The 26234-nt window shown below is 51.4% G+C and overlaps 2 protein-coding genes and 1 pseudogene across 2 annotated transcripts; 1 reads left to right on the top strand and 2 right to left on the bottom strand.

Moving 5' to 3' along the window:
* Positions 1–2335: 2335 nt before the first annotated feature.
* Positions 2336–8816, bottom strand: LOC147414826 (forkhead box protein J1-like). The gene is made up of 5 exons (XM_086470861.1): positions 8756–8816; positions 8080–8193; positions 7347–7378; positions 5907–6389; positions 2336–3139 (listed from the first exon to the last, which is right to left on the bottom strand). The coding sequence occupies exons 1-5, from the start codon at positions 8814–8816 to the stop codon at positions 2336–2338; spliced, it is 1494 nt and encodes a 497-aa protein (XP_086326987.1).
* Positions 8817–13688: 4872 nt separating this feature from the next.
* LOC147414825 (uncharacterized) lies at positions 13689–15720 on the bottom strand (annotated as a pseudogene).
* Positions 15719–20905, top strand: LOC147414824 (forkhead box protein J1-like). The gene is made up of 4 exons (XM_086470860.1): positions 15719–15728; positions 15789–15793; positions 16852–17334; positions 20102–20905. The coding sequence occupies exons 1-4, from the start codon at positions 15719–15721 to the stop codon at positions 20903–20905; spliced, it is 1302 nt and encodes a 433-aa protein (XP_086326986.1).
* The last annotated feature ends 5329 nt before the right edge of the window (positions 20906–26234 follow it).

The raw sequence follows: 26234 nt of genomic DNA, 5'->3' as shown, positions 1-26234 counted from the left end.
AACAAACAAAAACATGTCTCTGCTTTTATTGACCCAACATCCCGGAGAAGTTAGTTAATGGAAAAGTAATTCTGTGGAGCCTTGCTAAGTTTTAATGCATTTGTAATCCTTAATTATTCTTCCAATATATTGAATTTCTTCACAGTGCATATGAACAGTTTAAATATCTTGTTTCTACAGTGGAAAAATTATATATTTATCACAATTATTTGTCAAAATCAGAAAATTGTTTAATCTTCCTCCATATGCAATCTCTCCAAGCGGGCAGAGAGATCATTCTTTCTAGTCTAATTCTGTTTAGGATGACTGAACATCTACACAGAACGTTAAATGCTGCTTGCAAAGTGCTCTCAAAATATAAGTAACCCTCTTCACCACCTCTTGAGTGGGTAAATATTGCACGTTTTTTTAAAGGGAGTAAATAATGTCATTTAAATCTGTTTATGGTAGTGTAACCCAGGAAAGTTCTCAAAGGAACTACTTTGATATACAAGCAACAGGTACCCAGAACATGGCGCAGCCCAGTGGGGTCGGTAATTTTCAGGAATTCTGACTAATTGTGATTATTTGAGTGTTGGATGCAGTTCACTTGGCTGCAATGAAGAGAGCTCATGCTTCAGTTACCACACTGACCTAACTAAAGCTTCGGACAGTGTTAATCCGCAACTTTGCCACCTTTGCAAGATCTCGCCGATTTCCTGGAGCCACAGGTCTCTATCTTCTTAGCACAGTCACTGCCCTCTGGTTTGCCCCGACCTGGAAGGCTTCGGGGTGCTGCCTCCTCCGTTGGGGTCAGGGCTTCCACTTCCACGTTACCAGAAGCCTCACGTGGTGCTTCCCTGCTGGCTGCAATACTAAGGAAAGCAGGAGGCTCGGATTCTTTGGTGGTCTCCATGGGTTTCTCCTTTGATGTTTTCTTCTCTGTCGAGTTAATGTTTTCCTTTGGTGATTCTGTATCCGACACGCCTCCCTCCACACCCGAGACCAGGCGGGGTTTTTGCTGGGAGTTTCCGTGAGTCTCAGCACCACAGTCCCCCTTTGCAACGGCTTCGCTTCCAGCGTGGGTCTCCCACAGGGTCACAGCCTTCTTCAGGTGCCCCCCCCCCCCGCTCCAGCACGGGGTCCTCCACAGGCTGCAGGTGGGCAGCTGCTCCACCGCTAACGCCCACGGGCTGCAGGGGGACAGCCGGCCTCACCATGCTCTGCACGCCGGGCTGCAGGGGAATCGCTGCTCCAGCACGTGGAGCACCTCCACCCCCTTGCCCCCTTCACTGACCTCAGTGTCAGAGTTTCCCTCACACCCCACTCCTCTCTCTGCTGCAGGTTTTCCAGCAGTTTCTTCCCCCCCCCCCGCCCCCCTTCTTAAATATCGCAGAGGCACAACAACCGTTGCTGATCGGCTCGGCTTTGGCCAGCAGTGGGTTCAACTTGGAGCCGGGGAAGCTGCTGGCAGCTTCTCACAGGATCCACCCCTGTAGCCCCTCCCCTGCTACCAAAACCCCACCACACAAACCGAATACAGCGCCCAAAACGCATTTCCCCTATCCCCCCACTATTAAGAAATGCTATGTTAAAAACACAGGGGTTTTAAAATATATAATATTTAGTAGATTATATAAAAACAGCTAAAGAGGCAGACTTTTTGAATATATAACATTTAATAGATTATATAAAAAACATTTAAAGGTGAAAACATTTTGAATATATAATATTTAACAGATTATATAAAAACAACTGAAGAGACAGACTTACTGGATTTATAAACCTTTTCTTCTTCCCTAGGCACAAATCAGGAGGGAGGTTGAACTCAGAGAATCCAGAAGGGACTTCTCTTTACATGCTAGCTAATTATTACACTGTACCTACCAACTACCCTAGACAGAAAAAGGAAAGAGAAACGGAGAGATGAAGGGGTGAGGAAATTGCACTTAACCTATCAAGTTCTAAAGTCCTAAGCTACCAGGAATGTCTTGGATGGGATTTAACAGGTGCTTTCCTTTAGCCCTGAAGTAACATGTACCATGTTCATTTCCACGGAGGCGGAAAAAAAAAAAAAAAAAAAGATAGTTTACATATTCACATTTCTTCCTTTACAAGTAAAAAAATAAGTGCTGTTAATATTTCTCCTCTTGAGGAGACTCATGGACTAGAGACTTGTGATGTGTCCTTTAAAGATATACCATGCAGTTCTTGTGGTGGTGTTTCCGTGACTTAAGCTGGTAAAAGTCACTGTGGATGTCTCTGTCTCTAGAAAATCTTGTCCCTTGTAAGTCCCAGCAGCACGGGGGGAGTGTCCTACTAAAGTCTGTGTCGGCTTTGGAAGGTGACTGGCCTCTCATAAGAGGGCCGCCAGGTTGCTCCAGTCGGTCGCATCTGCTGGAAAAGAGGTGTCGTTGAGGTCAAACAACTGCTCTATGTTGACAGCGGTGGAGAGGCAGTCGTTTGTCTCTTCGTCCCAGTGACGTTGCAGGAAGGAAGTGGCCAGAAAGGTTTCATCAAAGTCCAAGATGCTCTGGCCGGGTGCGGTGAGGACCTGCTCCTGCCCCTGGGAACACTCAATGTGCTGCCCGTGTACTGTCAAGTCCAGGTCGTGTGTTACGGGGCTGGTTGGAGTAGGTGGGAGCTCCAGATCCCCCAAAGTGGAGAAGTCTCCATTCAGGTTGGTGTTGAAGATGGCTTCCCAGCCAAAGTCACCTGTCAGTGATCCCAGCTCGGCCTCCTCTTCCTGGGTCAGCAAGGCAGAGTCAGAAAGCCGAGGTGTCTTGGCCATTCGCTTGGGCGAGGGCTGCTTGTGCTTCTGCCCTGCTTTGCCAACCACCGGCTTCCAGTTCTGGGTGCCGGTGACTTCTTCAAACTCTTTCAGCAGCTGCTGCGACTCCATGTTGACGTTGAGGATGTTATTGGAGGCGCAAGGGGAGGCAGCTGGGCTGGCGATGCCCTGTGCTTCTGGCTGGTCTGTTTTGGTGAAGGCAGGATGGATCTGCACTGGGGCTGTCCTCCGTTTTTTGAAGGCCCCGTTCTCGAGACGGTCAGCATGTTGGGGGTCAAGCTTCCAAAACCCGCCTTTCCCTGGCTCGCCCTTCTCTCGGGGCACCCTGATGAAGCACTTGTTCAAGGAGAGGTTGTGCCGGATGGAGTTCTAGACCTAAAAGAGAAAAAAAAAACCCAAGGTTGAACACTTGTTTGCTGCTGCAGCACCTACCTGTGTGGGGAGGCTGGTAGAAAAGCACGTTTTCAGCAAGGCCCTTTGGGAAAAAGAAAGCAGAAACGGCAACATCGAGACATCCGAGGCTGCATGCTCAACAGAAACTCCCCTGCCCCTAGCCACCAGCAGAGTTTTCTTGCCTTCTGTTTAATCCAGCCAGAGGTGACAGGAGCCAAGGGGCTCAAGCTAGGACCTGCCAACCAACAGGAAGCTTTTGGGCAACTCTCCTTGGTTGTAAATCGGGACTGTGGGGCCTTTGATCATGCAGAGCACTGGGAGAAACTGGCCAGACTCGCTCTAGGCATGGAGCTGAGCTGAAGGAGGCTGGGTCCTCCTTCATGTCTAAGGAGGAAGAGGAGGGTATAATCTTAAAGGTCTTTTCCAACCTAAATGATTCTATGGTTTACACCAGTGTGGCCACAGCCCCATTACAAGTGGCAACACGTGGCAGCACCGCGGGGGATGGCATTGTGAGGGCCCTCCTTGCATCCCCCTGTTCATCTGTGCCTATTGCTAGTGTTGAGGGGAAAATATTTGGAAAAAAAATAGGCACCGTGCCTCCTCTGCAGCCAGGCTGACCCAAACCAGATGGGCAAATCTGGAGACACACATGGACTGTTCCACCACAGCCCGGTGTGTCCCCAGACGTGTCTCCTGGCCTGAGGAAACTTGATGTGGAATCACACCATCCAGCAGCATCCCACCAGCCACCACTCCAATGAGCTGAAGGGGGAAAAGAAAAAAATAAAAGGGGGGGGGGGGGCGGGGGAGAAAAAGAGAAGTTTCTGCTCCCGTCGAGCTGTTCTGAAACCCTGAATGTGCCTGGAGTGATGTGAATAATCAGAAAGGAAACTCAGTTGTTGGGTAAATAACCCAGCATTGGACTCCACAAAGCCAAGACTGTATTAAGAGATTGGATATGGTAGAGGGTTGGTTTTTTTTAATGTTGCCTGGATATCTTTATGCTTATTCATCCATAATCCGTAGTGCCGAGTAGAAAAAACAAGGCTTGAATGCTTAGAGCTGTCGAAAAACACACACACACACACGCACACACCAAAACCCTCCTCTGGGCTGAAGCTCCTTGGGTGTGTTGGTGCCTCTCCAAAGCAGTCAGCTCCCACAGGAATATATCCATCTCCCCCCAGAGTATGGGTGGCTTGACCTTTCCAGGCTGCCTTCACGTACAGGAATCGGGACAGGGGTAGAGAACACAGCCTCGAAAAGAAAGTAAAAAAGAAAAATAGAGCGAGAGAGACAGGGAAAAAAAAGAGAGTGAGAGACAGAAAAAAGAGAAAGGAAAAGAGAGAGAGAAAGAAAGAAAAAAGCAAAAAAGAGAGAGAAAGAAAAAAGCAGCAGGAACACTGATATCCCTGCAAACAATTCAGGCTGCGGGAATGCCTCATTTACAGCTTAACAAAATTTTACGAGGGTGAGAGACTTGCCAGCTGAATTCTCTGCTCCCCATCTCCCCTCCCCACCCCAGACCTCATTCAGCCTGGGCCGCCCTCTGTTATGACCCGGCCGCTTAACATATTTATCACTCCTGCCTGCGACAATCCCGTAAACTCCCTGCATCTCTGTGGAGAGGACTGAAAACCTTCTTTCTTTTTTTAATAAACACATTTAATTAAAAATGTGGTGATTATCCAGCCGTGAGTTTGCAGAAGAAAGTCAACACGCTGGCCCTGGAGAGGGACCGGGGGGTTCCCTTCCCCATGTTGGGCTTCAAGAGCTGCTGGAGACCCACCTGCCCAGAAGGAAGGTGGGCAACACGTGGGCAGGGGCTTTGCAGCAGTTTTGCCCAGCCCTGCCTGGGTGAGCGCTGCCACCGGGATCACTGGCACACTGCGGATTTGGGCTGGGAATAACCCAAGCAGAGGGACGAGCCACCCAGGTCCCACCTGCCCTGCCATATCCTAGAAAGCCTCACGTGCCGGACGTCTCCTTGCGTAACGGAGGAGGGCAGCGAGCCAAGGTGATTGGGAAAAGCCCCTGTACTTCACGCGGTCCCCAAAGCTGGTGAGCCTGGGGGCTGTCCCCTACCCCCTGGGGACATGCTCGTGCTAGCTGGGGACAGCAGCCCTATTTGACCTCTTTTTTGGGCTTCCCTCTGAGGCCTCAGCAGCTCATCACAGCAATGGAGCCTCCTACGCCTGTCCAAGGGGACAGGAGACCTGCCTTGCTGGGAAAGCAGCAGCATCTCTGCTCTGAACCTCCCCAGCGAAGGATTTGTCCAACAAGCGGCATCTCCCTGGGGGTCCTCTCCGTCCCTCTCCTACACCTGCACCTCAGCACCCAGAGATGCTCAGTCTGGCGATTTCACGTGTGCTCAGCCCGGAGGGACTCAGGACCCCACGAGAGCCTCAGAAAGGTGGAGCTGGGGACAGAGACGCCTTCGTCCTGGAGCCAAGAGGAGCCGCAGGGGCCAACAGCCCGACAGGTACCTCCTTGCACCCAAAATGGCCCCGGGCTCTCCCCCGTAATGGCTCCTTCCCTCCGCCGCCCTCATGGTCGCGGCATTTCTGCACACCCAAGCTCTTTCCGTTACAGCCCTTCCCCACCAGCTGCCAGTGCCGCTTTCCTCCCAGTGGGATTCAGCATCCCCATGGGACCTTGCCTTACACAGTGGAGGCTGTGGGAAGCCCTCCCCAGCCCTGCGGGGCGAGGGGACAAGACAAGAGGTCTCCAAATCTCCTACCTGCCAGGTGGGATCAGCATGTTGGAAGTAGCAGAAGTTGTCGGTAATCCACTTGTAGATGGCGGAGAGGGTGATTTTGGGCTTATCGCTGGCTTCCATCGCCATGCAGATGAGGGTGGCGTAGGAGTAGGGCGGCTTGACGTGCGGGTTGGTCTTGTAGTCGATGTCCTCCGCCAGCTGAGGGTGCACGGGCATGGTGTGGTGCGCCGTCCTTGAGGTGGAGGAGGAGGAGACGGGAGTGTGGGGCACCTCCATGCACGCTGGGTCAGCGGCCAGGGGCGACATCGGGGCGTCGAAGCTGGAAAGCTTGTGACAGTCAAGGGGCTCTGGGCCACTGGGGCAGTAGGACTTGCCCATGCTGGTGTCCTTCCTGATCGAGAAGTCCGTCAGCCACATGAGGCTGGTCAGGCTGTCGTCCAAGTCCACCACGGTGTCGTTCTTTGTTCTTTTCTCCTTCCCTGCTCCTCCCTTCACCCGCTGCCCCTAAAAGAACCCGGGGGGCGGGGGACGGAGCCCCGCGGGGGACGCGGACCCCCCCCAAGCGCCCCCTCCCTCCAAGCGAGCCGGCAGCTTCAGGTGTCCGTTAGAGCCCGAGCTGAGGGTGAGGCGTCTGGCTTTCGCTGCTGGGCTTTCAAGCCGCAGTGCCGCGGGTTTGGGCGAGGAAAGAGCCCCCCGAGGCGAGCCGCGGCCGACGAGCTCCGCACCGGCTGCGCGGCGGCGGCTGGGACCGGGGGTGCCGCGGTTTGAATGACGCCGCGCTCAACAGTCGCCGGGAGGGGGGGGGCGCGAGGGGGGGGCGCGAGGGGGGCGGGAGGGGGGCACGCGGGACCGGAACCGCAACCACCCGCCCCGCTCCCGCAAAACAGGCTTGTTCCCCCCAAAATAAGCCTCGGGGGCAGCGACAGCTTGTTCAGATGCTTGAGCCCCACCGTCACCACCCAGCCCCTGCAAACTCCTGTGCCCGCAGTAAGGGACAGCCTAGGAATGCTCGCTGCTGCGGGCGGGGCGGGGGGACCGGGACGAGGGGAGGAATAAACAGACTAAAATCCAAAAGAATAATAACCCCCGCCCCGTGCAAACCTGCTGCCCAGACCTGACACGGTCAGGGCTGGGGAGATTCTTTGTTATTCCCAGAGTGAGATTAAGACACAAACACGGTCAGGTGCCGTAAAGAAAAGAAGTTTAATAGTTCCAAAAACCTTCACGTAGAGGCAGGAAAGAGAAAGAGAAGGAAAAAAAAGAGTAAAGTACAAGTGCAATAGCTACCACCACGGAGCTGCGGCGTCCCGTCAGTCCGAATCGACTTCACGTCAGGTGGGGAATTCCACTGGGTGCTGGTAGTCGTGGTTCTTTTATTGGGGTGTCATCGCTCCTCCCGGGAATCGATTAGTATCTCAGCCTTACCCCCCCCCCCCCAGCAGTGGTGCGTATGCCCAATACCGTCTCTGTGGGGGATCTTTCTGTCCCTGGGTCTGGGCGCATGGGCCAGGGTAAGGGTACAAACAGGAGATGTGCGGTTTTGTGGTCGGACAGGTGCTATGTCGCTGCAGCGATGGTGAGGCAGACATCCCTTGGGGCAGGATGTTCCAGCAATGTTGAGACATCCGCTGCAAACACAGTCTCAACAAAGTCCTTTACACCACCCCGTGGCTCAACATTGCAGTCTCATGGATGGTGATCTGTGGCGGCATAGAATGCAAAGATAGAGATAAAGAGAAAGGAAGAAGGAAAGGAAATAGCATAGAGGCAGGAAAGGAAGAGAAAGAGAAGGGAAAAAAAAGTAACGCGATAGCTAACAATATCTAACAACTACAAGTTAAGCATTTCAACAATTACCTATTTTTTACATAAACATTTAAAAGAGAAACAGTTACAAGGGCAAAAGGTGCATACTGCAAGAATAATTGAAGCAATAGTTAACAACGCTAAAGCTGTATAAAAGATTGGTACCCATATATAAAGTTTTCCGTTGTTTTTGCGGTTTTGTGAATACAAGACTTAGAGCGCAAGGGGTCGGTTGGCCTGGGTGATAGGGATTGTGGGTCGGGGTCAGCATATGCAGCAGAAAAATGGATTTCCACATCCTTTTAACTTAAAGCGCATGTGTTGTTAGGGGGTCTCGAGAGTTCTGTTATACCCGGATGGCAAAAACAAATGCAAGGCCAGGACCTACGCATGCGTTCTAGGAGGTGAGGGAGGGCTGAGAGGGTACTTCTGCTCACCACGCACTCAGCCCCGGTTGAGCCATCAGCCCGGACCCAGGCCACGAATTGACTCACCCATCCCGCTGGAAAAATGGGAATCGGGGATGATCCCTTGTGCACCGGTCTGCTGTTGGGCTGTTTCCTGTTGGCCCTCGGGACAGTGATCTCCATCACAATGTACGAGTGTGCGACGAGAGGCTGGGTTAGAAGAAGACCGTCTTCCCCTCCCACTCGCCCAGGACCGCGAAGGCCACGAACACGCCCTGAAGTTTCAGTTGAGGTACTGCAGACAGCTTTGTAGTTGAAGAAGGGTAAGCTACCACGCGGCGCAGTTTCTCCTCGGACTCTTTCTATTGCTATCGCCCCCGTGGGAAGAGGCCACGATGGATGGAAGGGTCGAAGGTCATCTGTCTCCCCCTCCGGTCCTGACCACGAGCGGCGCTCCGGAATGAGGTCGTCTGTCACCCCAACAGCCTCCAAAGGACTCTGCTGAACTCGAGGCAGGGGGTGGGGGTGTGGGTATTTTCATTTTGATTGCGTCACGTGGAACTTTGTTGGATTGTTACACAGTTAATTGTTTTCAGGTTCTTATTTGCTATTAAATTGTCTAAGAGTTCATTGAACTTATTTTGGGATTGCACTAACTATATAATCCGTACTGTTGACTGCGCAGTTTGGCGTACAGCTCGAATTTGTTTAACGCCATCGGGTGAAACCATAGTGGCAAATTGCATGTTAGTTATAACGTGTTGAATCCATCGTATAAAATATGGAATAGCGCATGGCAAAAAACAGCAATGTGGCTAATCCACATAACAAATAAAATAGGATTCCTTTTACCCAGGGACTTCCGGGAAGCCAGGAAAACTGGTCAATGTCCCAGCCTTTCCAAGTTTGGACAGGGACATGTGCTAACTTCTGTATTTCGGCTGTGATTTGTTTAACTACCTCGCCATTATCATCCATTTTTAAACAACAATTGGAAACATTTAATTTACCACAAACACCTCCTCCTTCGGCTAGCAGGTAATCGAGAACCATCCGATGTTGATAAATTGCATTTCGCATTTGAGTTGCTTGATCTGCCAATAGGTCGAGGGCCGTAGCTGTTTGATTAGTAATAATTCCCAAGACAGCCTGTAAACGGATGATACGATTCAGATTATAGACAGGCTCTCGAGCACCGCTAATGGGTTCATTAGGATTCCAGGTTGCAGGTCCATAATGTCGTATGATACCTTGTGGTGTCCACTCATCTTTACCCCAGGATTGGCTACTTCCACCTGCCATAGAAATATCAATGGACCTTCGATATCGATTGAGGTCATCACATACCTTAATTCCCAAATTGTTTCCATTTGGGCCTGGCAACAAAAAGAAGAAGGGGCGTATATAACCTACCTAACATGTTCCACTCCAATTATTTGGTAATTTTCGACACGCATGATGGCCACAAATCCAATAGTGACCTTTTAAAGCCCAGGTTCCATTTACAAATGGTCCTTTCCCTCTTTTTCTTAAATCGGAATTCCAAGGAGTTTCAAAATAAGTAGTGTTTTTTAAGCCCAAAGGGTGTCTAATTCGATTATTTGATTTTACTCCATTAACCCAAAGATTACATTTCCATGCTCCTACCCGACTGCTGTGGTTGCATTTAATGGTGACTGGTTGGTTATACCACTTATGGTACAAGCCAAAGGAATAGATTCCCTCAATATCACGACTCCTGTGAGATTGGTTTTAGACCAAAAGCTATCAAATTATTTCTTATGCCCGGTATCATTGACCCATGCCCAACTTAAATGTCGAGGAATGAGATTTTCATCAGTGGTGTTGATTAACATACACCATAACATGTCATCTTTGACAGGAATGAGTGATTATAAGTTGAACAATTAATGGGTCGACACCTAGGGATAATACAATGATTTCCATATTTAAATGTCCAATTACATACATTATGACCCACGAAAACTCCATTAGTGTCATTCCGATTAAGACAATATTCTCCCTTTTCTGGAACCTGGATTTTCCATGGTTTTGTTTCCTCATTCCAATACAGTGAGTCAATGCCAACTATTATATCACTCAGATCACTTACAAGCCACTTTGGGGATATTGGTTTTGATGTCCACAGCCAGTCTCTAAATCCTAGAGGACTCCCACATACCCAACAATTTGTCAAATTAAAAACATTGGCCACCTGTTGGCCTAATGTTATAAATCCGTTTTGCTGCCCCAGTCCAAGGAGGGGGGCACAGGAATTTCCCTTAATATTAAGGGCAGCGATAATGGCTGCGATGATATGCCAAATATCCTATAAACATCAACAAAGCAATTACCATTAGAACTATACAAACAATTAGTAGCTTCATATATATCTTCAAGCAGGCACCAGCGGTTTCATCTGAAAGAAAAGAAAGAAAAAAACCTCAGTTCGTTTTAAGGAACCGGCTGTAAATGGTTATTAACAAGACGGAACAATCCATCTAGTATGGATTCTGTGTTCCTTCCTATGGGCATCTTTTGCTTTCCAAGCGTATTTGTTCATGGGAGTTTCCAGTACCAGTGGTACGGTCCCAATAGTGGGTAATTTCACCAACACTGCTTGGCCAGGAAAATGAGAGGGATTCTGGGAATGGTTGGAGTCATTGGGACTTGGGATCAAGCTTGGAGCCTTCGGGCAGAATGCCGTGATTTTAGGGCATCGATTTCCTCCTCATCAATTATTGATATGACTAACAGCATCCCATAGTCTTTCTGTCCATCCTGATTCATGGGGTTTGAGAAAACATTTGAGAAGTCCATTTGTTCTTTCCACTATCCCATTTGCTTGGGGGAAATAGGGTGTGTGAAAACCCATGTAATTCCCTCTCCAGACGCTCAGTCCTGAACTATTTTGGCTGTAAAGTGGGAGCCATTATCTGATTGAATCGACTGTGGTTTAGGGAGAGAACTGAACCACATTTTCAAGGCTTTCGCTGTGTTTTCTCCCATAGCTCGTCCAAACGCTTCTGCTTGAACTAGACCTGATATTATCTCTACTTCTACTAAGACATAATGTTTACCCTCCGATCTCCGGAATGGGCCAATATAATCTACCTGCCAAGCTTCCCAAAGTCTCTTTCCTTGCCTTAAATACAGGGGGGCCTCTACCAATGGGTGTCTCTCTAAACGACTGCGGCATTGTTCACAAGCAGAGATGCAGCTATAGCAGTTCTCTCAAGTGACTGACCAGCCTCTAGTTTGGGCCTCTTGATAGAGATCCTTAGCTCCAGCATGCCCCCTTTTCAGCTGTAACCACTCTAACAATCTCTCCCAGTCTTCCGATCTAGGATCGCTACGAAGGGGAGCAAGTCTGGCTAACTCATCTGCCTTGTTGTTCCATCAGCTGGCTGGGATTTGGTCATTTTGGTGGGAGGCTACCCATGCCGCTGCAAAATTTCCTAGTTTTGCAATAGTTAATATATCTTGCCATTTTTCTTTTTGCCATACAGGTACTCGGTTGACTTCCCACCCACTTCGTTCCCAAAATGGAAGCCGTTCAGTACATCCCTTGAAGACAGCAAGAGTCAGTATAGATATAGACAGGAGAAGTAGATCGTGCCTCATGTTGAAACAACTCCACACTGCTACCAATTCTCCTACCTGGGCACTACCCACCCCTTCAGTGATGATTTTTTGCTGGGTCTTTATTTGCAAGGCGGCAGCTTGATATTTCCAAGTTTTGTCCTCTCTTTTAGCAGAGGCATCTGTAAACCACACATTCTGCAGCTGTTCGGAGAACGGGGGGGCAACTTTCACCACGGGTGGAGTTATATCACTTTCGGTATCTAAAGCAGTTGTTTCCTGAATAGCTAGGGTTTGGACTGCAGCCTCTGAAACTTTAAAGATGGTACAGTAATGCTCTATTTGAGCATACCACCTTCTTACTGAAGCTCTTTGCGCCACCCCGTCAGGGGGTGGTGTTCCAGCCACTCTGGGTTTTATTACTTTAAAGGGACCTCTAAGCACAATTACTTGTTTACGTATGGTGCGTTCAGCTTCTCGCAAGGCCAGACTGACCACAAACAAGCCCTTTTCCCAGGTAGAATACCGTTTCTTGTCATCCTTAAAGCTTCGAGAATAAAACCCTATAGGTCGAGTGGGTCCTTCGGGCCCCTTTTGCCACAGATGTATCGATAAACCTGATTGGGCAAATCCCCACTCAATTTGGATTGGGTCAGAAGGATGGATCGGACCCAGAGCTTGATAGTTATTAGCTTCAAACACTAGTAATTGCAAGGCTTCGTCATGGAGTGCGGACCAGTCCCACGACACTCCCTTTCGCAACAAGTCATACAAAGGTTGTGCAATGATGGAAAAATCTGGAATGTGTTTTCTCCAAAATAGAAGCAATCCTAATACATGTTGCAGTTCTTTCTTTGTTTCAGGCATTTTTATCTGGTCCAATGTAGCAAGAGTGTCTTGAGGAACACACGTCAGCCCTCCTTTCCACCATATCCCTAAGAATTTGACTTCATTTGCTGGTGCCTGAATCTTTTCAGGAGGAATTTTCAGTCCTAAGCCTTCTAAGTGTGAAATAATTTTGTCCTGCATTACTCGAACCCTGCCTATCTGATTTCCTCCTATAAGCACATCATCAATATACTGGTAAACTTTTACTCCTTCCTCCAAAGGAATCGATTCCAGTTCTCGTGCTAGAGCGTGGTGAGCTAGGGTAGGGGAACGCTTGTATCCCTGAGGAAGGTGGGGGAAAGTGAACTGTTGTCCTTCCCAAGGGAATGCAAAGCGTCCCTGGTCCTTGGGTTGTATGGGGACCATAAAAAACACATCTTTGACATCGATAGTTGCCATAATAGGGTGAGCTCGTTCCTGGGTGGATGTTATGAGCTCAGCAATGTTTGGTACTGCGGCTGTGAGTGGTCCTGAATTGGCATTAAGTTTTTGATAGTCTACAGTCAATCTCCATTTTCCATTCGGTTTACGAACTGGCTGCACAGGAGAGTTGAAAGGGGAATGGGTTGGCACTACAATTCCCTGTTCCTTCAGTTCCTCCAATACTGGGGTGATTCCCTCTCGTGCCCCTAAAGGCAATGGATAAGGTTTGACATTTGTCAGTCGAGAAGGAGGAAGCAAAGGGGCAGTATGTAATAGCCGTATACCGATTGATGGGACACCAAATGTCCAGTTTCTCCCCTTATCATCTGTCCACACTTTACCCCTCAGAACATCACGTCCTAAAAGGTTCAGTGGAAATGGTCCCACAACCATCATTTCCGAAGTGACTGTATCCTCCCTGGGAACCGTAAACCAACAATGGCCAATGTCTGTGCTCGGACAGTACCAAAAGCATCTGCAACAAACGTCTGTCGTTTAGACAAGGTGATGCCACTTGGTGTAGCATCTTCTGGTTTTAGGGCTGAAATTTGGGCTCCCGTGTCTATCAAAAATATTATGGGTACTAACCTAGGTTCTACAAAACAAGTAATCAATAAATCACCTCGACAGGTTTCAGTGAGCCTTCTAAGGTACATTCATCCTTCGTCTCTCCGCCCACTACAAGGGGGCGAAGGGATTAGTTTCCCGGTGGCTTCTGGGAGGCAATTAGATCCAATAAAGGAGCACTAGGGGTAGGATTCTCGACCTTGACTTGTGGATTTTCGGGCCATCCTAGAACTAATTTTTCCAATTTTTCTGTCGGCAACCCGTTCATAAGTTCTCGGGGAATGCCTTTTTGCCATCCCATGGTCCACAAATTATTGTTTGTTTCCTACATCTTTGCCACTAGATGACATTATAGGAAATGTCTCTTTATTTTTGTTTGGGGGAGATTTCATTTCTGTGCATCTTAAGACTTTCGATTCTGGTTTGGCTAGAGAAGTGGCCACAGGGCCATATTTTCTCCCATAACTAACCAACTCTCGAGCGACCTCTCCCCAAGTCCCTGCTTTCTTTTCCTGAGGTTGACAATTAGGGGTCACAATTTCTTCTAATGCGGCAACAGCCCTATCACCCTGGGACATCGCTTGTATTTTTCCTCGCAATTGAATGCCAACACGTTTCAGAGAATCAGGGAGTCCCCTTATAAGAGGAGTTATTCGTTCTGGATCGACCGGTATCATCATTGGGGATTCATGTTTAGGTCTAAGTTCCCGGTCATACACCATTTGCAAACATGCTGCCTTTTGTACACTTTCTACTAATTAGTCAATCGTCCCTACGATTGCAAGGGGATCTTCCCTTTCCAACGGATTTAGTCCTCCAGCCCAAGAGGCTGCCCTCTGGGTTAGGGACCAGGGAGCACTATGGTTGCCAGTGGTTAGAAACACTCCGGGCCCCCAATAGCCCTCGGCTTCTTTGTCATTTAACAATATCTGGTCCCCACCAGACAACGACACTCTCCAAACATATTCTGTCTCCAAGTCCTTAGGAGTACGGCCAAAATATTTTTTCAATTTTTCTAGTTCAGTAGCCGAATATGGAATTTCTTTAGTAGTAATTTGAGGAGGTTCATTCCAATCATCCTCATATTTGAATTCAGTTTTGACCAAGGGTCTCAAAAAACTAGTGGGAACATTCATTTTGTCCAATCTTAGTTTCGCCTCCTCTACTTCCTGATTGGGGGATTCGATTCTTTTCTCAAGAGGTTTAACCTTCTCCTCGCCCGCAAGGAGTTTTTCTTTCAATACAGACTGCAGGTAATTTACCTGGGTTCTTTCCCCTGCCAATTGTTCCTTTAAAATCTCTACCTGTCCTTTTAGAGACTGTACCAAATCTTGTAGAGACTGTATAATTTGTGATTCTGCTGTGACTTGTTGATCCCTAGCTTCTACAGCTGCAGCCAGGCTTGTACCCAACACAGCACAAATGATTGATTTTTCCTTTCCGGACCGCAGTTTGGCATCCTTTTGTAAAGCACTGATTCGGTCCGTCACACTTTGCAAATTATACCAATTTTTCTATGCCCAGTCCATGCCTGGTACGGAAGGGCGAGCAACATATTTTTCCAAGAGATTGTACAAAACATTTTCACCCCTGTCAAACAAGGCGGAGTGGTCGTCTCAGAGAGGTGCACACATAAGTTTCAACAAATACAGCAAATTTCAACAAAGGGTCCGCTCCTTACGTCCCTGAGAGGTGCACAGGTAAAGGAAAGTGAGTGAAAATGCGGCACTCTCACTTCAGGGAATCCTGTCTGTGACGCCAGTTAAATGTCCAGACCCGAAATGGTCAGGGCTGGGGGGATTTTTCGTTATTCCCAGAGTGAGATTAAGACACAAACAAGGTCAGGTGCCGTAAAGAAAAGAAGTTTAATAGTTCCAAAAACATTCGTGTAGAGGCAGGAAAGAGAGAGAAAGAGAAGGAAAAAAAGTAAAGTACAAGTGTAATAGCTACCACCACGGAGCTGCGGCGTCCCGTCGGTCTGAATCGACTTCACGTCAGGTGGGGAATTCCACTGGGTGCTGGTAGTCGTGGTTCTTTTATTGGGGTGTTGTCGCCCCTCCCGGGAATCGATTAGCATCTCAGCCTTACCCCCCCCCAGCGGTGGTGCACATGCCCAATACCGTCTCTGTGGGGGATCTTTCTGTCCCTGGGTCTGGGCGCATGGGCCGGGGTAAGGGTACAAACAGGAGATGTGCGGTTTTGTGGTCAGACAGGTGCTGTGTCGCTGCAGCGATGGTGAGGCAGACATCCCTTGAGGCAAGATGTTCCAGCAATGTTGAGATATCCGTTGCAGACACAGTCTCAACAAAGTCCTTTACACCACCCCATGGCTCAACATTGCAGTCTCATGGATGGTGCTCCATGGTGGCATAGAATGCAAAGATAGAGATAAAGAGAAAGGAAGAAGGAACAACAACTCAATAAAAGAACCACGACTACCAGCACCCAGTGGAATTCCCCACCTGACGTGAAGTCGATTCGGACTGACGGGACGCCGCAGCTCCGTGGTGGTAGCTATTGCACTTGTACTTTACTCTTTTTTTTCCTTCTCTTTCTCTTTCCTGCCTCTACGTGAAGGTTTTTGGAACTATTAAACTTCTTTTCTTTACGGCACCTGACCGTGTTTGTGTCTTAATCTCACTCTGGGAATAACAAAGAATCTCCCCAGCCCTGACCGTGTCAGGTCTGGGCAGCAGGTTTGCACGGGGCGGGGGTTATTATTCTTTTGGATTTTAGTCTGTTTATTCCTCCCCTCGTCCCGGTCCCCCCGCCCCGCCCGCAGCAGCGAGCATTCCTAGGCTGTCCCTTACTGCGGGCACAGGAGTTTGCAGGGGCTGGGTGGTGACGGTGGGGCTCAAGCATCTGAACAAGCTGTCGCTGCCCCCGAGGCTTATTTTGGGGGGAACAAGCCTGTTTTGCGGGAGCGGGGCGGGTGGTTGCGGTTCCGGTCCCGCGTGCCCCCCTCCCGCCCCCCTCGCGCCCCCCCCTCGCGCCCCCCCCCTCCCGGCGACTGTTGAGCGCGGCGTCATTCAAACCGCGGCACCCCCGGTCCCAGCCGCCGCCGCGCAGCCGGTGCGGAGCTCGTCGGCCGCGGCTCGCCTCGGGGGGCTCTTTCCTCGCCCAAACCCGCGGCACTGCGGCTTGAAAGCCCAGCAGCGAAAGCCAGACGCCTCACCCTCAGCTCGGGCTCTAACGGACACCTGAAGCTGCCGGCTCGCTTGGAGGGAGGGGGCGCTTGGGGGGGGTCCGCGTCCCCCGCGGGGCTCCGTCCCCCGCCCCCCGGGTTCTTTTAGGGGCAGCGGGTGAAGGGAGGAGCAGGGAAGGAGAAAAGAACAAAGAACGACACCGTGGTGGACTTGGACGACAGCCTGACCAGCCTCATGTGGCTGACGGACTTCTCGATCAGGAAGGACACCAGCATGGGCAAGTCCTACTGCCCCAGTGGCCCAGAGCCCCTTGACTGTCACAAGCTTTCCAGCTTCGACGCCCCGATGTCGCCCCTGGCCGCTGACCCAGCGTGCATGGAGGTGCCCCACACTCCCGTCTCCTCCTCCTCCACCTCAAGGACGGCGCACCACACCATGCCCGTGCACCCTCAGCTGGCGGAGGACATCGACTACAAGACCAACCCGCACGTCAAGCCGCCCTACTCCTACGCCACCCTCATCTGCATGGCGATGGAAGCCAGCGATAAGCCCAAAATCACCCTCTCCGCCATCTACAAGTGGATTACCGACAACTTCTGCTACTTCCAACATGCTGATCCCACCTGGCAGGTAGGAGATTTGGAGACCTCTTGTCTTGTCCCCTCGCCCCGCAGGGCTGGGGAGGGCTTCCCACAGCCTCCACTGTGTAAGGCAAGGTCCCATGGGGATGCTGAATCCCACTGGGAGGAAAGCGGCACTGGCAGCTGGTGGGGAAGGGCTGTAACGGAAAGAGCTTGGGTGTGCAGAAATGCCGCGACCATGAGGGCGGCGGAGGGAAGGAGCCATTACGGGGGAGAGCCCGGGGCCATTTTGGGTGCAAGGAGGTACCTGTCGGGCTGTTGGCCCCTGCGGCTCCTCTTGGCTCCAGGACGAAGGCGTCTCTGTCCCCAGCTCCACCTTTCTGAGGCTCTCGTGGGGTCCTGAGTCCCTCCGGGCTGAGCACACGTGAAATCGCCAGACTGAGCATCTCTGGGTGCTGAGGTGCAGGTGTAGGAGAGGGACGGAGAGGACCCCCAGGGAGATGCCGCTTGTTGGACAAATCCTTCGCTGGGGAGGTTCAGAGCAGAGATGCTGCTGCTTTCCCAGCAAGGCAGGTCTCCTGTCCCCTTGGACAGGCGTAGGAGGCTCCATTGCTGTGATGAGCTGCTGAGGCCTCAGAGGGAAGCCCAAAAAAGAGGTCAAATAGGGCTGCTGTCCCCAGCTAGCACGAGCATGTCCCCAGGGGGTAGGGGACAGCCCCCAGGCTCACCAGCTTTGGGGACCGCGTGAAGTACAGGGGCTTTTCCCAATCACCTTGGCTCGCTGCCCTCCTCCGTTACGCAAGGAGACGTCCGGCACGTGAGGCTTTCTAGGATATGGCAGGGCAGGTGGGACCTGGGTGGCTCGTCCCTCTGCTTGGGTTATTCCCAGCCCAAATCCGCAGTGTGCCAGTGATCCCGGTGGCAGCGCTCACCCAGGCAGGGCTGGGCAAAACTGCTGCAAAGCCCCTGCCCACGTGTTGCCCACCTTCCTTCTGGGCAGGTGGGTCTCCAGCAGCTCTTGAAGCCCAACATGGGGAAGGGAACCCCCCGGTCCCTCTCCAGGGCCAGCGTGTTGACTTTCTTCTGCAAACTCACGGCTGGATAATCACCACATTTTTAATTAAATGTGTTTATTAAAAAAAGAAAGAAGGTTTTCAGTCCTCTCCACAGAGATGCAGGGAGTTTACGGGATTGTCGCAGGCAGGAGTGATAAATATGTTAAGCGGCCGGGTCATAACAGAGGGCGGCCCAGGCTGAATGAGGTCTGGGGTGGGGAGGGGAGATGGGGAGCAGAGAATTCAGCTGGCAAGTCTCTCACCCTCGTAAAATTTTGTTAAGCTGTAAATGAGGCATTCCCGCAGCCTGAATTGTTTGCAGGGATATCAGTGTTCCTGCTGCTTTTTTCTTTCTCTCTCTTTTTTGCTTTTTTCTTTCTTTCTCTCTCTCTTTTCCTTTCTCTTTTTTCTGTCTCTCACTCTCTTTTTTTTCCCTGTCTCTCTCGCTCTATTTTTCTTTTTTACTTTCTTTTCGAGGCTGTGTTCTCTACCCCTGTCCCGATTCCTGTACGTGAAGGCAGCCTGGAAAGGTCAAGCCACCCATACTCTGGGGGGAGATGGATATATTCCTGTGGGAGCTGACTGCTTTGGAGAGGCACCAACACACCCAAGGAGCTTCAGCCCAGAGGAGGGTTTTGGTGTGTGCGTGTGTGTGTGTGTGTTTTTCGACAGCTCTAAGCATTCAAGCCTTGTTTTTTCTACTCGGCACTACGGATTATGGATGAATAAGCATAAAGATATCCAGGCAACATTAAAAAAAACCAACCCTCTACCATATCCAATCTCTTAATACAGTCTTGGCTTTGTGGAGTCCAATGCTGGGTTATTTACCCAACAACTGAGTTTCCTTTCTGATTATTCACATCACTCCAGGCACATTCAGGGTTTCAGAACAGCTCGACGGGAGCAGAAACTTCTCTTTTTCTCCCCCGCCCCCCCCCCCCCTTTTATTTTTTTCTTTTCCCCCTTCAGCTCATTGGAGTGGTGGCTGGTGGGATGCTGCTGGATGGTGTGATTCCACATCAAGTTTCCTCAGGCCAGGAGACACGTCTGGGGACACACCGGGCTGTGGTGGAACAGTCCATGTGTGTCTCCAGATTTGCCCATCTGGTTTGGGTCAGCCTGGCTGCAGAGGAGGCACGGTGCCTATTTTTTTTCCAAATATTTTCCCCTCAACACTAGCAATAGGCACAGATGAACAGGGGGATGCAAGGAGGGCCCTCACAATGCCATCCCCCGCGGTGCTGCCACGTGTTGCCACTTGTAATGGGGCTGTGGCCACACTGGTGTAAACCATAGAATCATTTAGGTTGGAAAAGACCTTTAAGATTATACCCTCCTCTTCCTCCTTAGACATGAAGGAGGACCCAGCCTCCTTCAGCTCAGCTCCATGCCTAGAGCGAGTCTGGCCAGTTTCTCCCAGTGCTCTGCATGATCAAAGGCCCCACAGTCCCGATTTACAACCAAGGAGAGTTGCCCAAAAGCTTCCTGTTGGTTGGCAGGTCCTAGCTTGAGCCCCTTGGCTCCTGTCACCTCTGGCTGGATTAAACAGAAGGCAAGAAAACTCTGCTGGTGGCTAGGGGCAGGGGAGTTTCTGTTGAGCATGCAGCCTCGGATGTCTCGATGTTGCCGTTTCTGCTTTCTTTTTCCCAAAGGGCCTTGCTGAAAACGTGCTTTTCTACCAGCCTCCCCACACAGGTAGGTGCTGCAGCAGCAAACAAGTGTTCAACCTTGGGTTTTTTTTTTCTCTTTTAGGTCTAGAACTCCATCCGGCACAACCTCTCCTTGAACAAGTGCTTCATCAGGGTGCCCCGAGAGAAGGGCGAGCCAGGGAAAGGCGGGTTTTGGAAGCTTGACCCCCAACATGCTGACCGTCTCGAGAACGGGGCCTTCAAAAAACGGAGGACAGCCCCAGTGCAGATCCATCCTGCCTTCACCAAAACAGACCAGCCAGAAGCACAGGGCATCGCCAGCCCAGCTGCCTCCCCTTGCGCCTCCAATAACATCCTCAACGTCAACATGGAGTCGCAGCAGCTGCTGAAAGAGTTTGAAGAAGTCACCGGCACCCAGAACTGGAAGCCGGTGGTTGGCAAAGCAGGGCAGAAGCACAAGCAGCCCTCGCCCAAGCGAATGGCCAAGACACCTCGGCTTTCTGACTCTGCCTTGCTGACCCAGGAAGAGGAGGCCGAGCTGGGATCACTGACAGGTGACTTTGGCTGGGAAGCCATCTTCAACACCAACCTGAATGGAGACTTCTCCACTTTGGGGGATCTGGAGCTCCCACCTACTCCAACCAGCCCCGTAACACACGACCTGGACTTGACAGTACACGGGCAGCACATTGAGTGTTCCCAGGGGCAGGAGCAGGTCCTCACCGCACCCGGCCAGAGCATCTTGGACTTTGATGAAACCTTTCTGGCCACTTCCTTCCTGCAACGTCACTGGGACGAAGAGACAAACGACTGCCTCTCCACCGCTGTCAACATAGAGCAGTTGTTTGACCTCAACGACACCTCTTTTCCAGCAGATGCGACCGACTGGAGCAACCTGGCGGCCCTCTTATGAGAGGCCAGTCACCTTCCAAAGCCGACACAGACTTTAGTAGGACACTCCCCCCGTGCTGCTGGGACTTACAAGGGACAAGATTTTCTAGAGACAGAGACATCCACAGTGACTTTTACCAGCTTAAGTCACGGAAACACCACCACAAGAACTGCATGGTATATCTTTAAAGGACACATCACAAGTCTCTAGTCCATGAGTCTCCTCAAGAGGAGAAATATTAACAGCACTTATTTTTTTACTTGTAAAGGAAGAAATGTGAATATGTAAACTATCTTTTTTTTTTTTTTTTTTTCCGCCTCCGTGGAAATGAACATGGTACATGTTACTTCAGGGCTAAAGGAAAGCACCTGTTAAATCCCATCCAAGACATTCCTGGTAGCTTAGGACTTTAGAACTTGATAGGTTAAGTGCAATTTCCTCACCCCTTCATCTCTCCGTTTCTCTTTCCTTTTTCTGTCTAGGGTAGTTGGTAGGTACAGTGTAATAATTAGCTAGCATGTAAAGAGAAGTCCCTTCTGGATTCTCTGAGTTCAACCTCCCTCCTGATTTGTGCCTAGGGAAGAAGAAAAGGTTTATAAATCCAGTAAGTCTGTCTCTTCAGTTGTTTTTATATAATCTGTTAAATATTATATATTCAAAATGTTTTCACCTTTAAATGTTTTTTATATAATCTATTAAATGTTATATATTCAAAAAGTCTGCCTCTTTAGCTGTTTTTATATAATCTACTAAATATTATATATTTTAAAACCCCTGTGTTTTTAACATAGCATTTCTTAATAGTGGGGGGATAGGGGAAATGCGTTTTGGGCGCTGTATTCGGTTTGTGTGGTGGGGTTTTGGTAGCAGGGGAGGGGCTACAGGGGTGGATCCTGTGAGAAGCTGCCAGCAGCTTCCCCGGCTCCAAGTTGAACCCACTGCTGGCCAAAGCCGAGCCGATCAGCAACGGTTGTTGTGCCTCTGCGATATTTAAGAAGGGGGGCGGGGGGGGGGGGAAGAAACTGCTGGAAAACCTGCAGCAGAGAGAGGAGTGGGGTGTGAGGGAAACTCTGACACTGAGGTCAGTGAAGGGGGCAAGGGGGTGGAGGTGCTCCACGTGCTGGAGCAGCGATTCCCCTGCAGCCCGGCGTGCAGAGCATGGTGAGGCCGGCTGTCCCCCTGCAGCCCGTGGGCGTTAGCGGTGGAGCAGCTGCCCACCTGCAGCCTGTGGAGGACCCCGTGCTGGAGCGGGGGGGGGGGGCACCTGAAGAAGGCTGTGACCCTGTGGGAGACCCACGCTGGAAGCGAAGCCGTTGCAAAGGGGGACTGTGGTGCTGAGACTCACGGAAACTCCCAGCAAAAACCCCGCCTGGTCTCGGGTGTGGAGGGAGGCATGTCGGATACAGAATCACCAAAGGAAAACATTAACTCGACAGAGAAGAAAACATCAAAGGAGAAACCCATGGAGACCACCAAAGAATCCGAGCCTCCTGCTTTCCTTAGTATTGCAGCCAGCAGGGAAGCACCACGTGAGGCTTCTGGTAACGTGGAAGTGGAAGCCCTGACCCCAACGGAGGAGGCAGCACCCCGAAGCCTTCCAGGTCGGGGCAAACCAGAGGGCAGTGACTGTGCTAAGAAGATAGAGACCTGTGGCTCCAGGAAATCGGCGAGATCTTGCAAAGGTGGCAAAGTTGCGGATTAACACTGTCCGAAGCTTTAGTTAGGTCAGTGTGGTAACTGAAGCATGAGCTCTCTTCATTGCAGCCAAGTGAACTGCATCCAACACTCAAATAATCACAATTAGTCAGAATTCCTGAAAATTACCGACCCCACTGGGCTGCGCCATGTTCTGGGTACCTGTTGCTTGTATATCAAAGTAGTTCCTTTGAGAACTTTCCTGGGTTACACTACCATAAACAGATTTAAATGACATTATTTACTCCCTTTAAAAAAACGTGCAATATTTACCCACTCAAGAGGTGGTGAAGAGGGTTACTTATATTTTGAGAGCACTTTGCAAGCAGCATTTAACGTTCTGTGTAGATGTTCAGTCATCCTAAACAGAATTAGACTAGAAAGAATGATCTCTCTGCCCGCTTGGAGAGATTGCATATGGAGGAAGATTAAACAATTTTCTGATTTTGACAAATAATTGTGATAAATATATAATTTTTCCACTGTAGAAACAAGATATTTAAACTGTTCATATGCACTGTGAAGAAATTCAATATATTGGAAGAATAATTAAGGATTACAAATGCATTAAAACTTAGCAAGGCTCCACAGAATTACTTTTCCATTAACTAACTTCTCCGGGATGTTGGGTCAATAAAAGCAGAGACATGTTTTTGTTTGTTGGTTTTGGGGTGTTGTTCCCCGCCCTCTCCCCCACTAGGACTGTATGCTTTGGTATGGTATATTTTGGAGTAAATGGTGCCAGAACAAATACAAAGCTAATTCCCACCCCAAAGCATCAGGTTTTAGAATATCCCCAGAAGATTGAATCATTTGACATTTTTCTTCTGGTTTGAATTGTTGTTGTTTTCTTTCTAGCGTAAGGACTTGTGTGTGAGCTTGTTCTATTGGTTTGTTTATTTACTGAGTTTATTGTCTTTTTTTGATTGTTTCCCTCGCAGAACAGACACATTTCCTGTATGAATCTGTGCAGCAAACAGAGCTGAAGTCACCAGTCTGACATTGATTTTTTTCCCTAATTTTAATATATGCATCTGATGCAATCCATGTGTACTGACTGACGAAGGCAGAGGCTGCAGTGTACGTTCTCATCACAAAGCTGGATTAACATATACTAGTTTGGTGCTTACAGTGTGTTTGCGCTGCTTCTTTCATAGCATCATCACAGAAGGGTTTGGGCTGGAAGGGGCCTCCAAGGCCACCCAGTGCCACCCGCTGCCCTGGGCAGGGACACCTCCCACCAAACCAGTCGCTCCCAGCCCCGTCCAGCCTGGCCTGGAGCCCTGCCAGTCAGGGGCAGCCCCAGCAGCTCCGGGCAGCCTGTGCCAGCGCCTCGCCGCCCTCCCGCGAAGAGTTTCCTCCCCGTATCTCACGGGAGGGAAGCGTCCCGCAGCCCCCAGCCCCGCCGCGGGGCCGCCGGCTGTGGCGCGGGGGAGAGGGGAGAGGGGCCCGACTGCTCCCCCCTCCCGCGGGGAAACCAGTGCCGGGGAGACGGGGCGAGGAGGGGGGGGGAGCGCCGCTCTCCCGGGCTCCGCGGCGGCAGTGGCCCCCGCGAAAATCAAGTCCCGGAGCTGTCTGGGGATCGGGCGCGCAGCAGCCCACCCACCCCCCCGCCGCCCGGCCCGGCCCTCGGCCGTTGCCCCTCCAGGCATTTCCCAGGCCGTCCCGGGGCGGGCGAGCCCCGCCGGTTCTGCCCTGGGATGGGGAGGCGGGGACGGGAGGGTCCCCCCGCGGGAGCTCGGTCGCCGCTGGCCCCGCCGCTCCCCCCCACCCCGAGCGTGATGTGAATGGATGGAGAGACTCATCCCAAGCCCAGACGAGCCGGTTTATAAACACCACCGCCTGAAGGGCTCCGTTTATACTTTGTCAAAACGACAAAACGGTGGAGACGTGCGGGGACAGCGCGATGGCGGGAGCGCAGGAAAGGTCCTGTAAGAGAACGACCGGCTTGTTAATCGATTAATATTTATTGAGTGTAAATATTTGGTAAAGTTTTTAGGACAACTAGCGATTCTAAATGATTAGACCAGTCAGCAGGGCTTTTGAATAACGCATCCCATTAAATACATCTAAATATCTCTGTAGCGATTGCTTTATTTGCAGGGCATCCCCCGCATCTTTCTCTCCCGTTCATTTTTTTTTTTTTCCGCCGCCGGCAGCTGGTTTCTTCTTGGCGCGTTCGCCTGAATATCAGGATCCCCAAATATGTGTTTCTCCCTGTACTTATAAACCAAACGTTTACAGAAAATGCTCTTTCAACTTTGAAATCGAGAGCGGTAATCACTTGGAAATTTCGAGTCGGAAGCGAAACTATAAAACTAAGGGGAAACCGAACTGAGCGCGTATACATTTTGCTGGTTGGTGACTTCTGGTTTGTAGACAGCATTTAATTTAGACAGATTTGATTAGAGATGTATTTTTCCCAATATCAAGCCTTTTCTTTCTGTTTCAAATTACAAACGGTTTTCTCTCTCCTCCCCCCCCCCCCCCCTTCCCCCCCAGTGCATGATTTTCACGTTTCCTTATTTCCACCGGAAAAAAAGAAAGGCGTTTCTTTCCTATCGCTTTCCCCATCCATCCTCAGTCTCGCTACAAAAAGAACTGATATTATTATCACTAATGACCCGGCCCCGCTCCCGCTCGAGGGGGGGCCGAGGGACGGCCGAGCTCAGGGAACACGCCGAGGGGGCAGGGCCGAGGGCTCGCACCCCGAGGCGCGAATCCTTTTAACGACGACGACTGACGTGAATCAGCGAGAGACCGGGCCTTCTCCTCGCCCGGCTCCGACCTGGCAGCTCGGCATCGCCCGCCGCCCCCAAAACTTCTCCCGGTCGCTGCGCCCGGCGGAGACCAGCCGGGAGCCGGGACCCCCGCAGCGCCCGGGGGACAGAGCCGCGTCCCAGCGCCCGCCCCGGCGGCAGCGCTCAGACTCTCCCTCGGGACGGCGCGGCTCGACAGTGACCGACTCCGGGCGGAGCGGCTGCCACCTCCCCCCAAACCGCGCTCGGCCCCTCACAGACACCCCGCTCTCTGCCCACAAACCGCCCGCGCCAGCGCGCCCCGCGGAGGCGTGCGGAGAGCGGAGCGCTCACGGCAGACGATTTCGCCGGCCCCTCCCGCGGACGCGGGGCTCGGGGGGTCCCGCTGCCGTCCCCGCCTCCCGCCCCCGCTCCCTGCCGTTCCCGGGGCCGCTCCGCCCGCGGCAGAGCCGAGCCCGGCCGGCGGCTGGGGGCGCCGGGCGGGACGTACCGGGAGCCGGGCGAGTCCCCGCCGGCTGTGGCTCCGCTGGGAGCGCGGGGGCGGGCGGGGCAGGGCGGGAGGGAGGAGACCGGCAGGGCGAGGGTTGGGCTGCGGGGGCTGGAGCGTTCCACAGCCACCACCCCCTGTCACTGCTCCGGCCGTTCGGCACCCGAGGCCCGTGCTCAGCCTCCGGCCCGGCAAGTCTCCCCCCGGGGGAGCGGGGACGGTCCCGCAGCTCCACCGCGGCGGGCGGCAGAAACCAGCGCCCCGCGCTCGGCACGGAGCCGCCGTCCTGCCCGGCACCGGAGCGCCCCGGGGCAGCACAGACAGCTACCGCGGCCCTCGCTCCGCACCCTGGAACGCAACAGCTCCGCTATTTCAATCAGAACTGCTGACAGTGAGGGAGAGTTCAAAT

The sequence above is a fragment of the Leptosomus discolor genome, chromosome 10 (genome assembly GCF_034619465.1).
Source record: "Leptosomus discolor isolate bLepDis1 chromosome 10, bLepDis1.hap2, whole genome shotgun sequence".
Classification (NCBI taxonomy): Eukaryota; Metazoa; Chordata; class Aves; order Leptosomiformes; family Leptosomidae; genus Leptosomus; species Leptosomus discolor.
The sequence above is the reverse complement of the archived record's forward strand: the minus strand, read 5'-3'. Positions and strand labels throughout refer to the sequence as shown.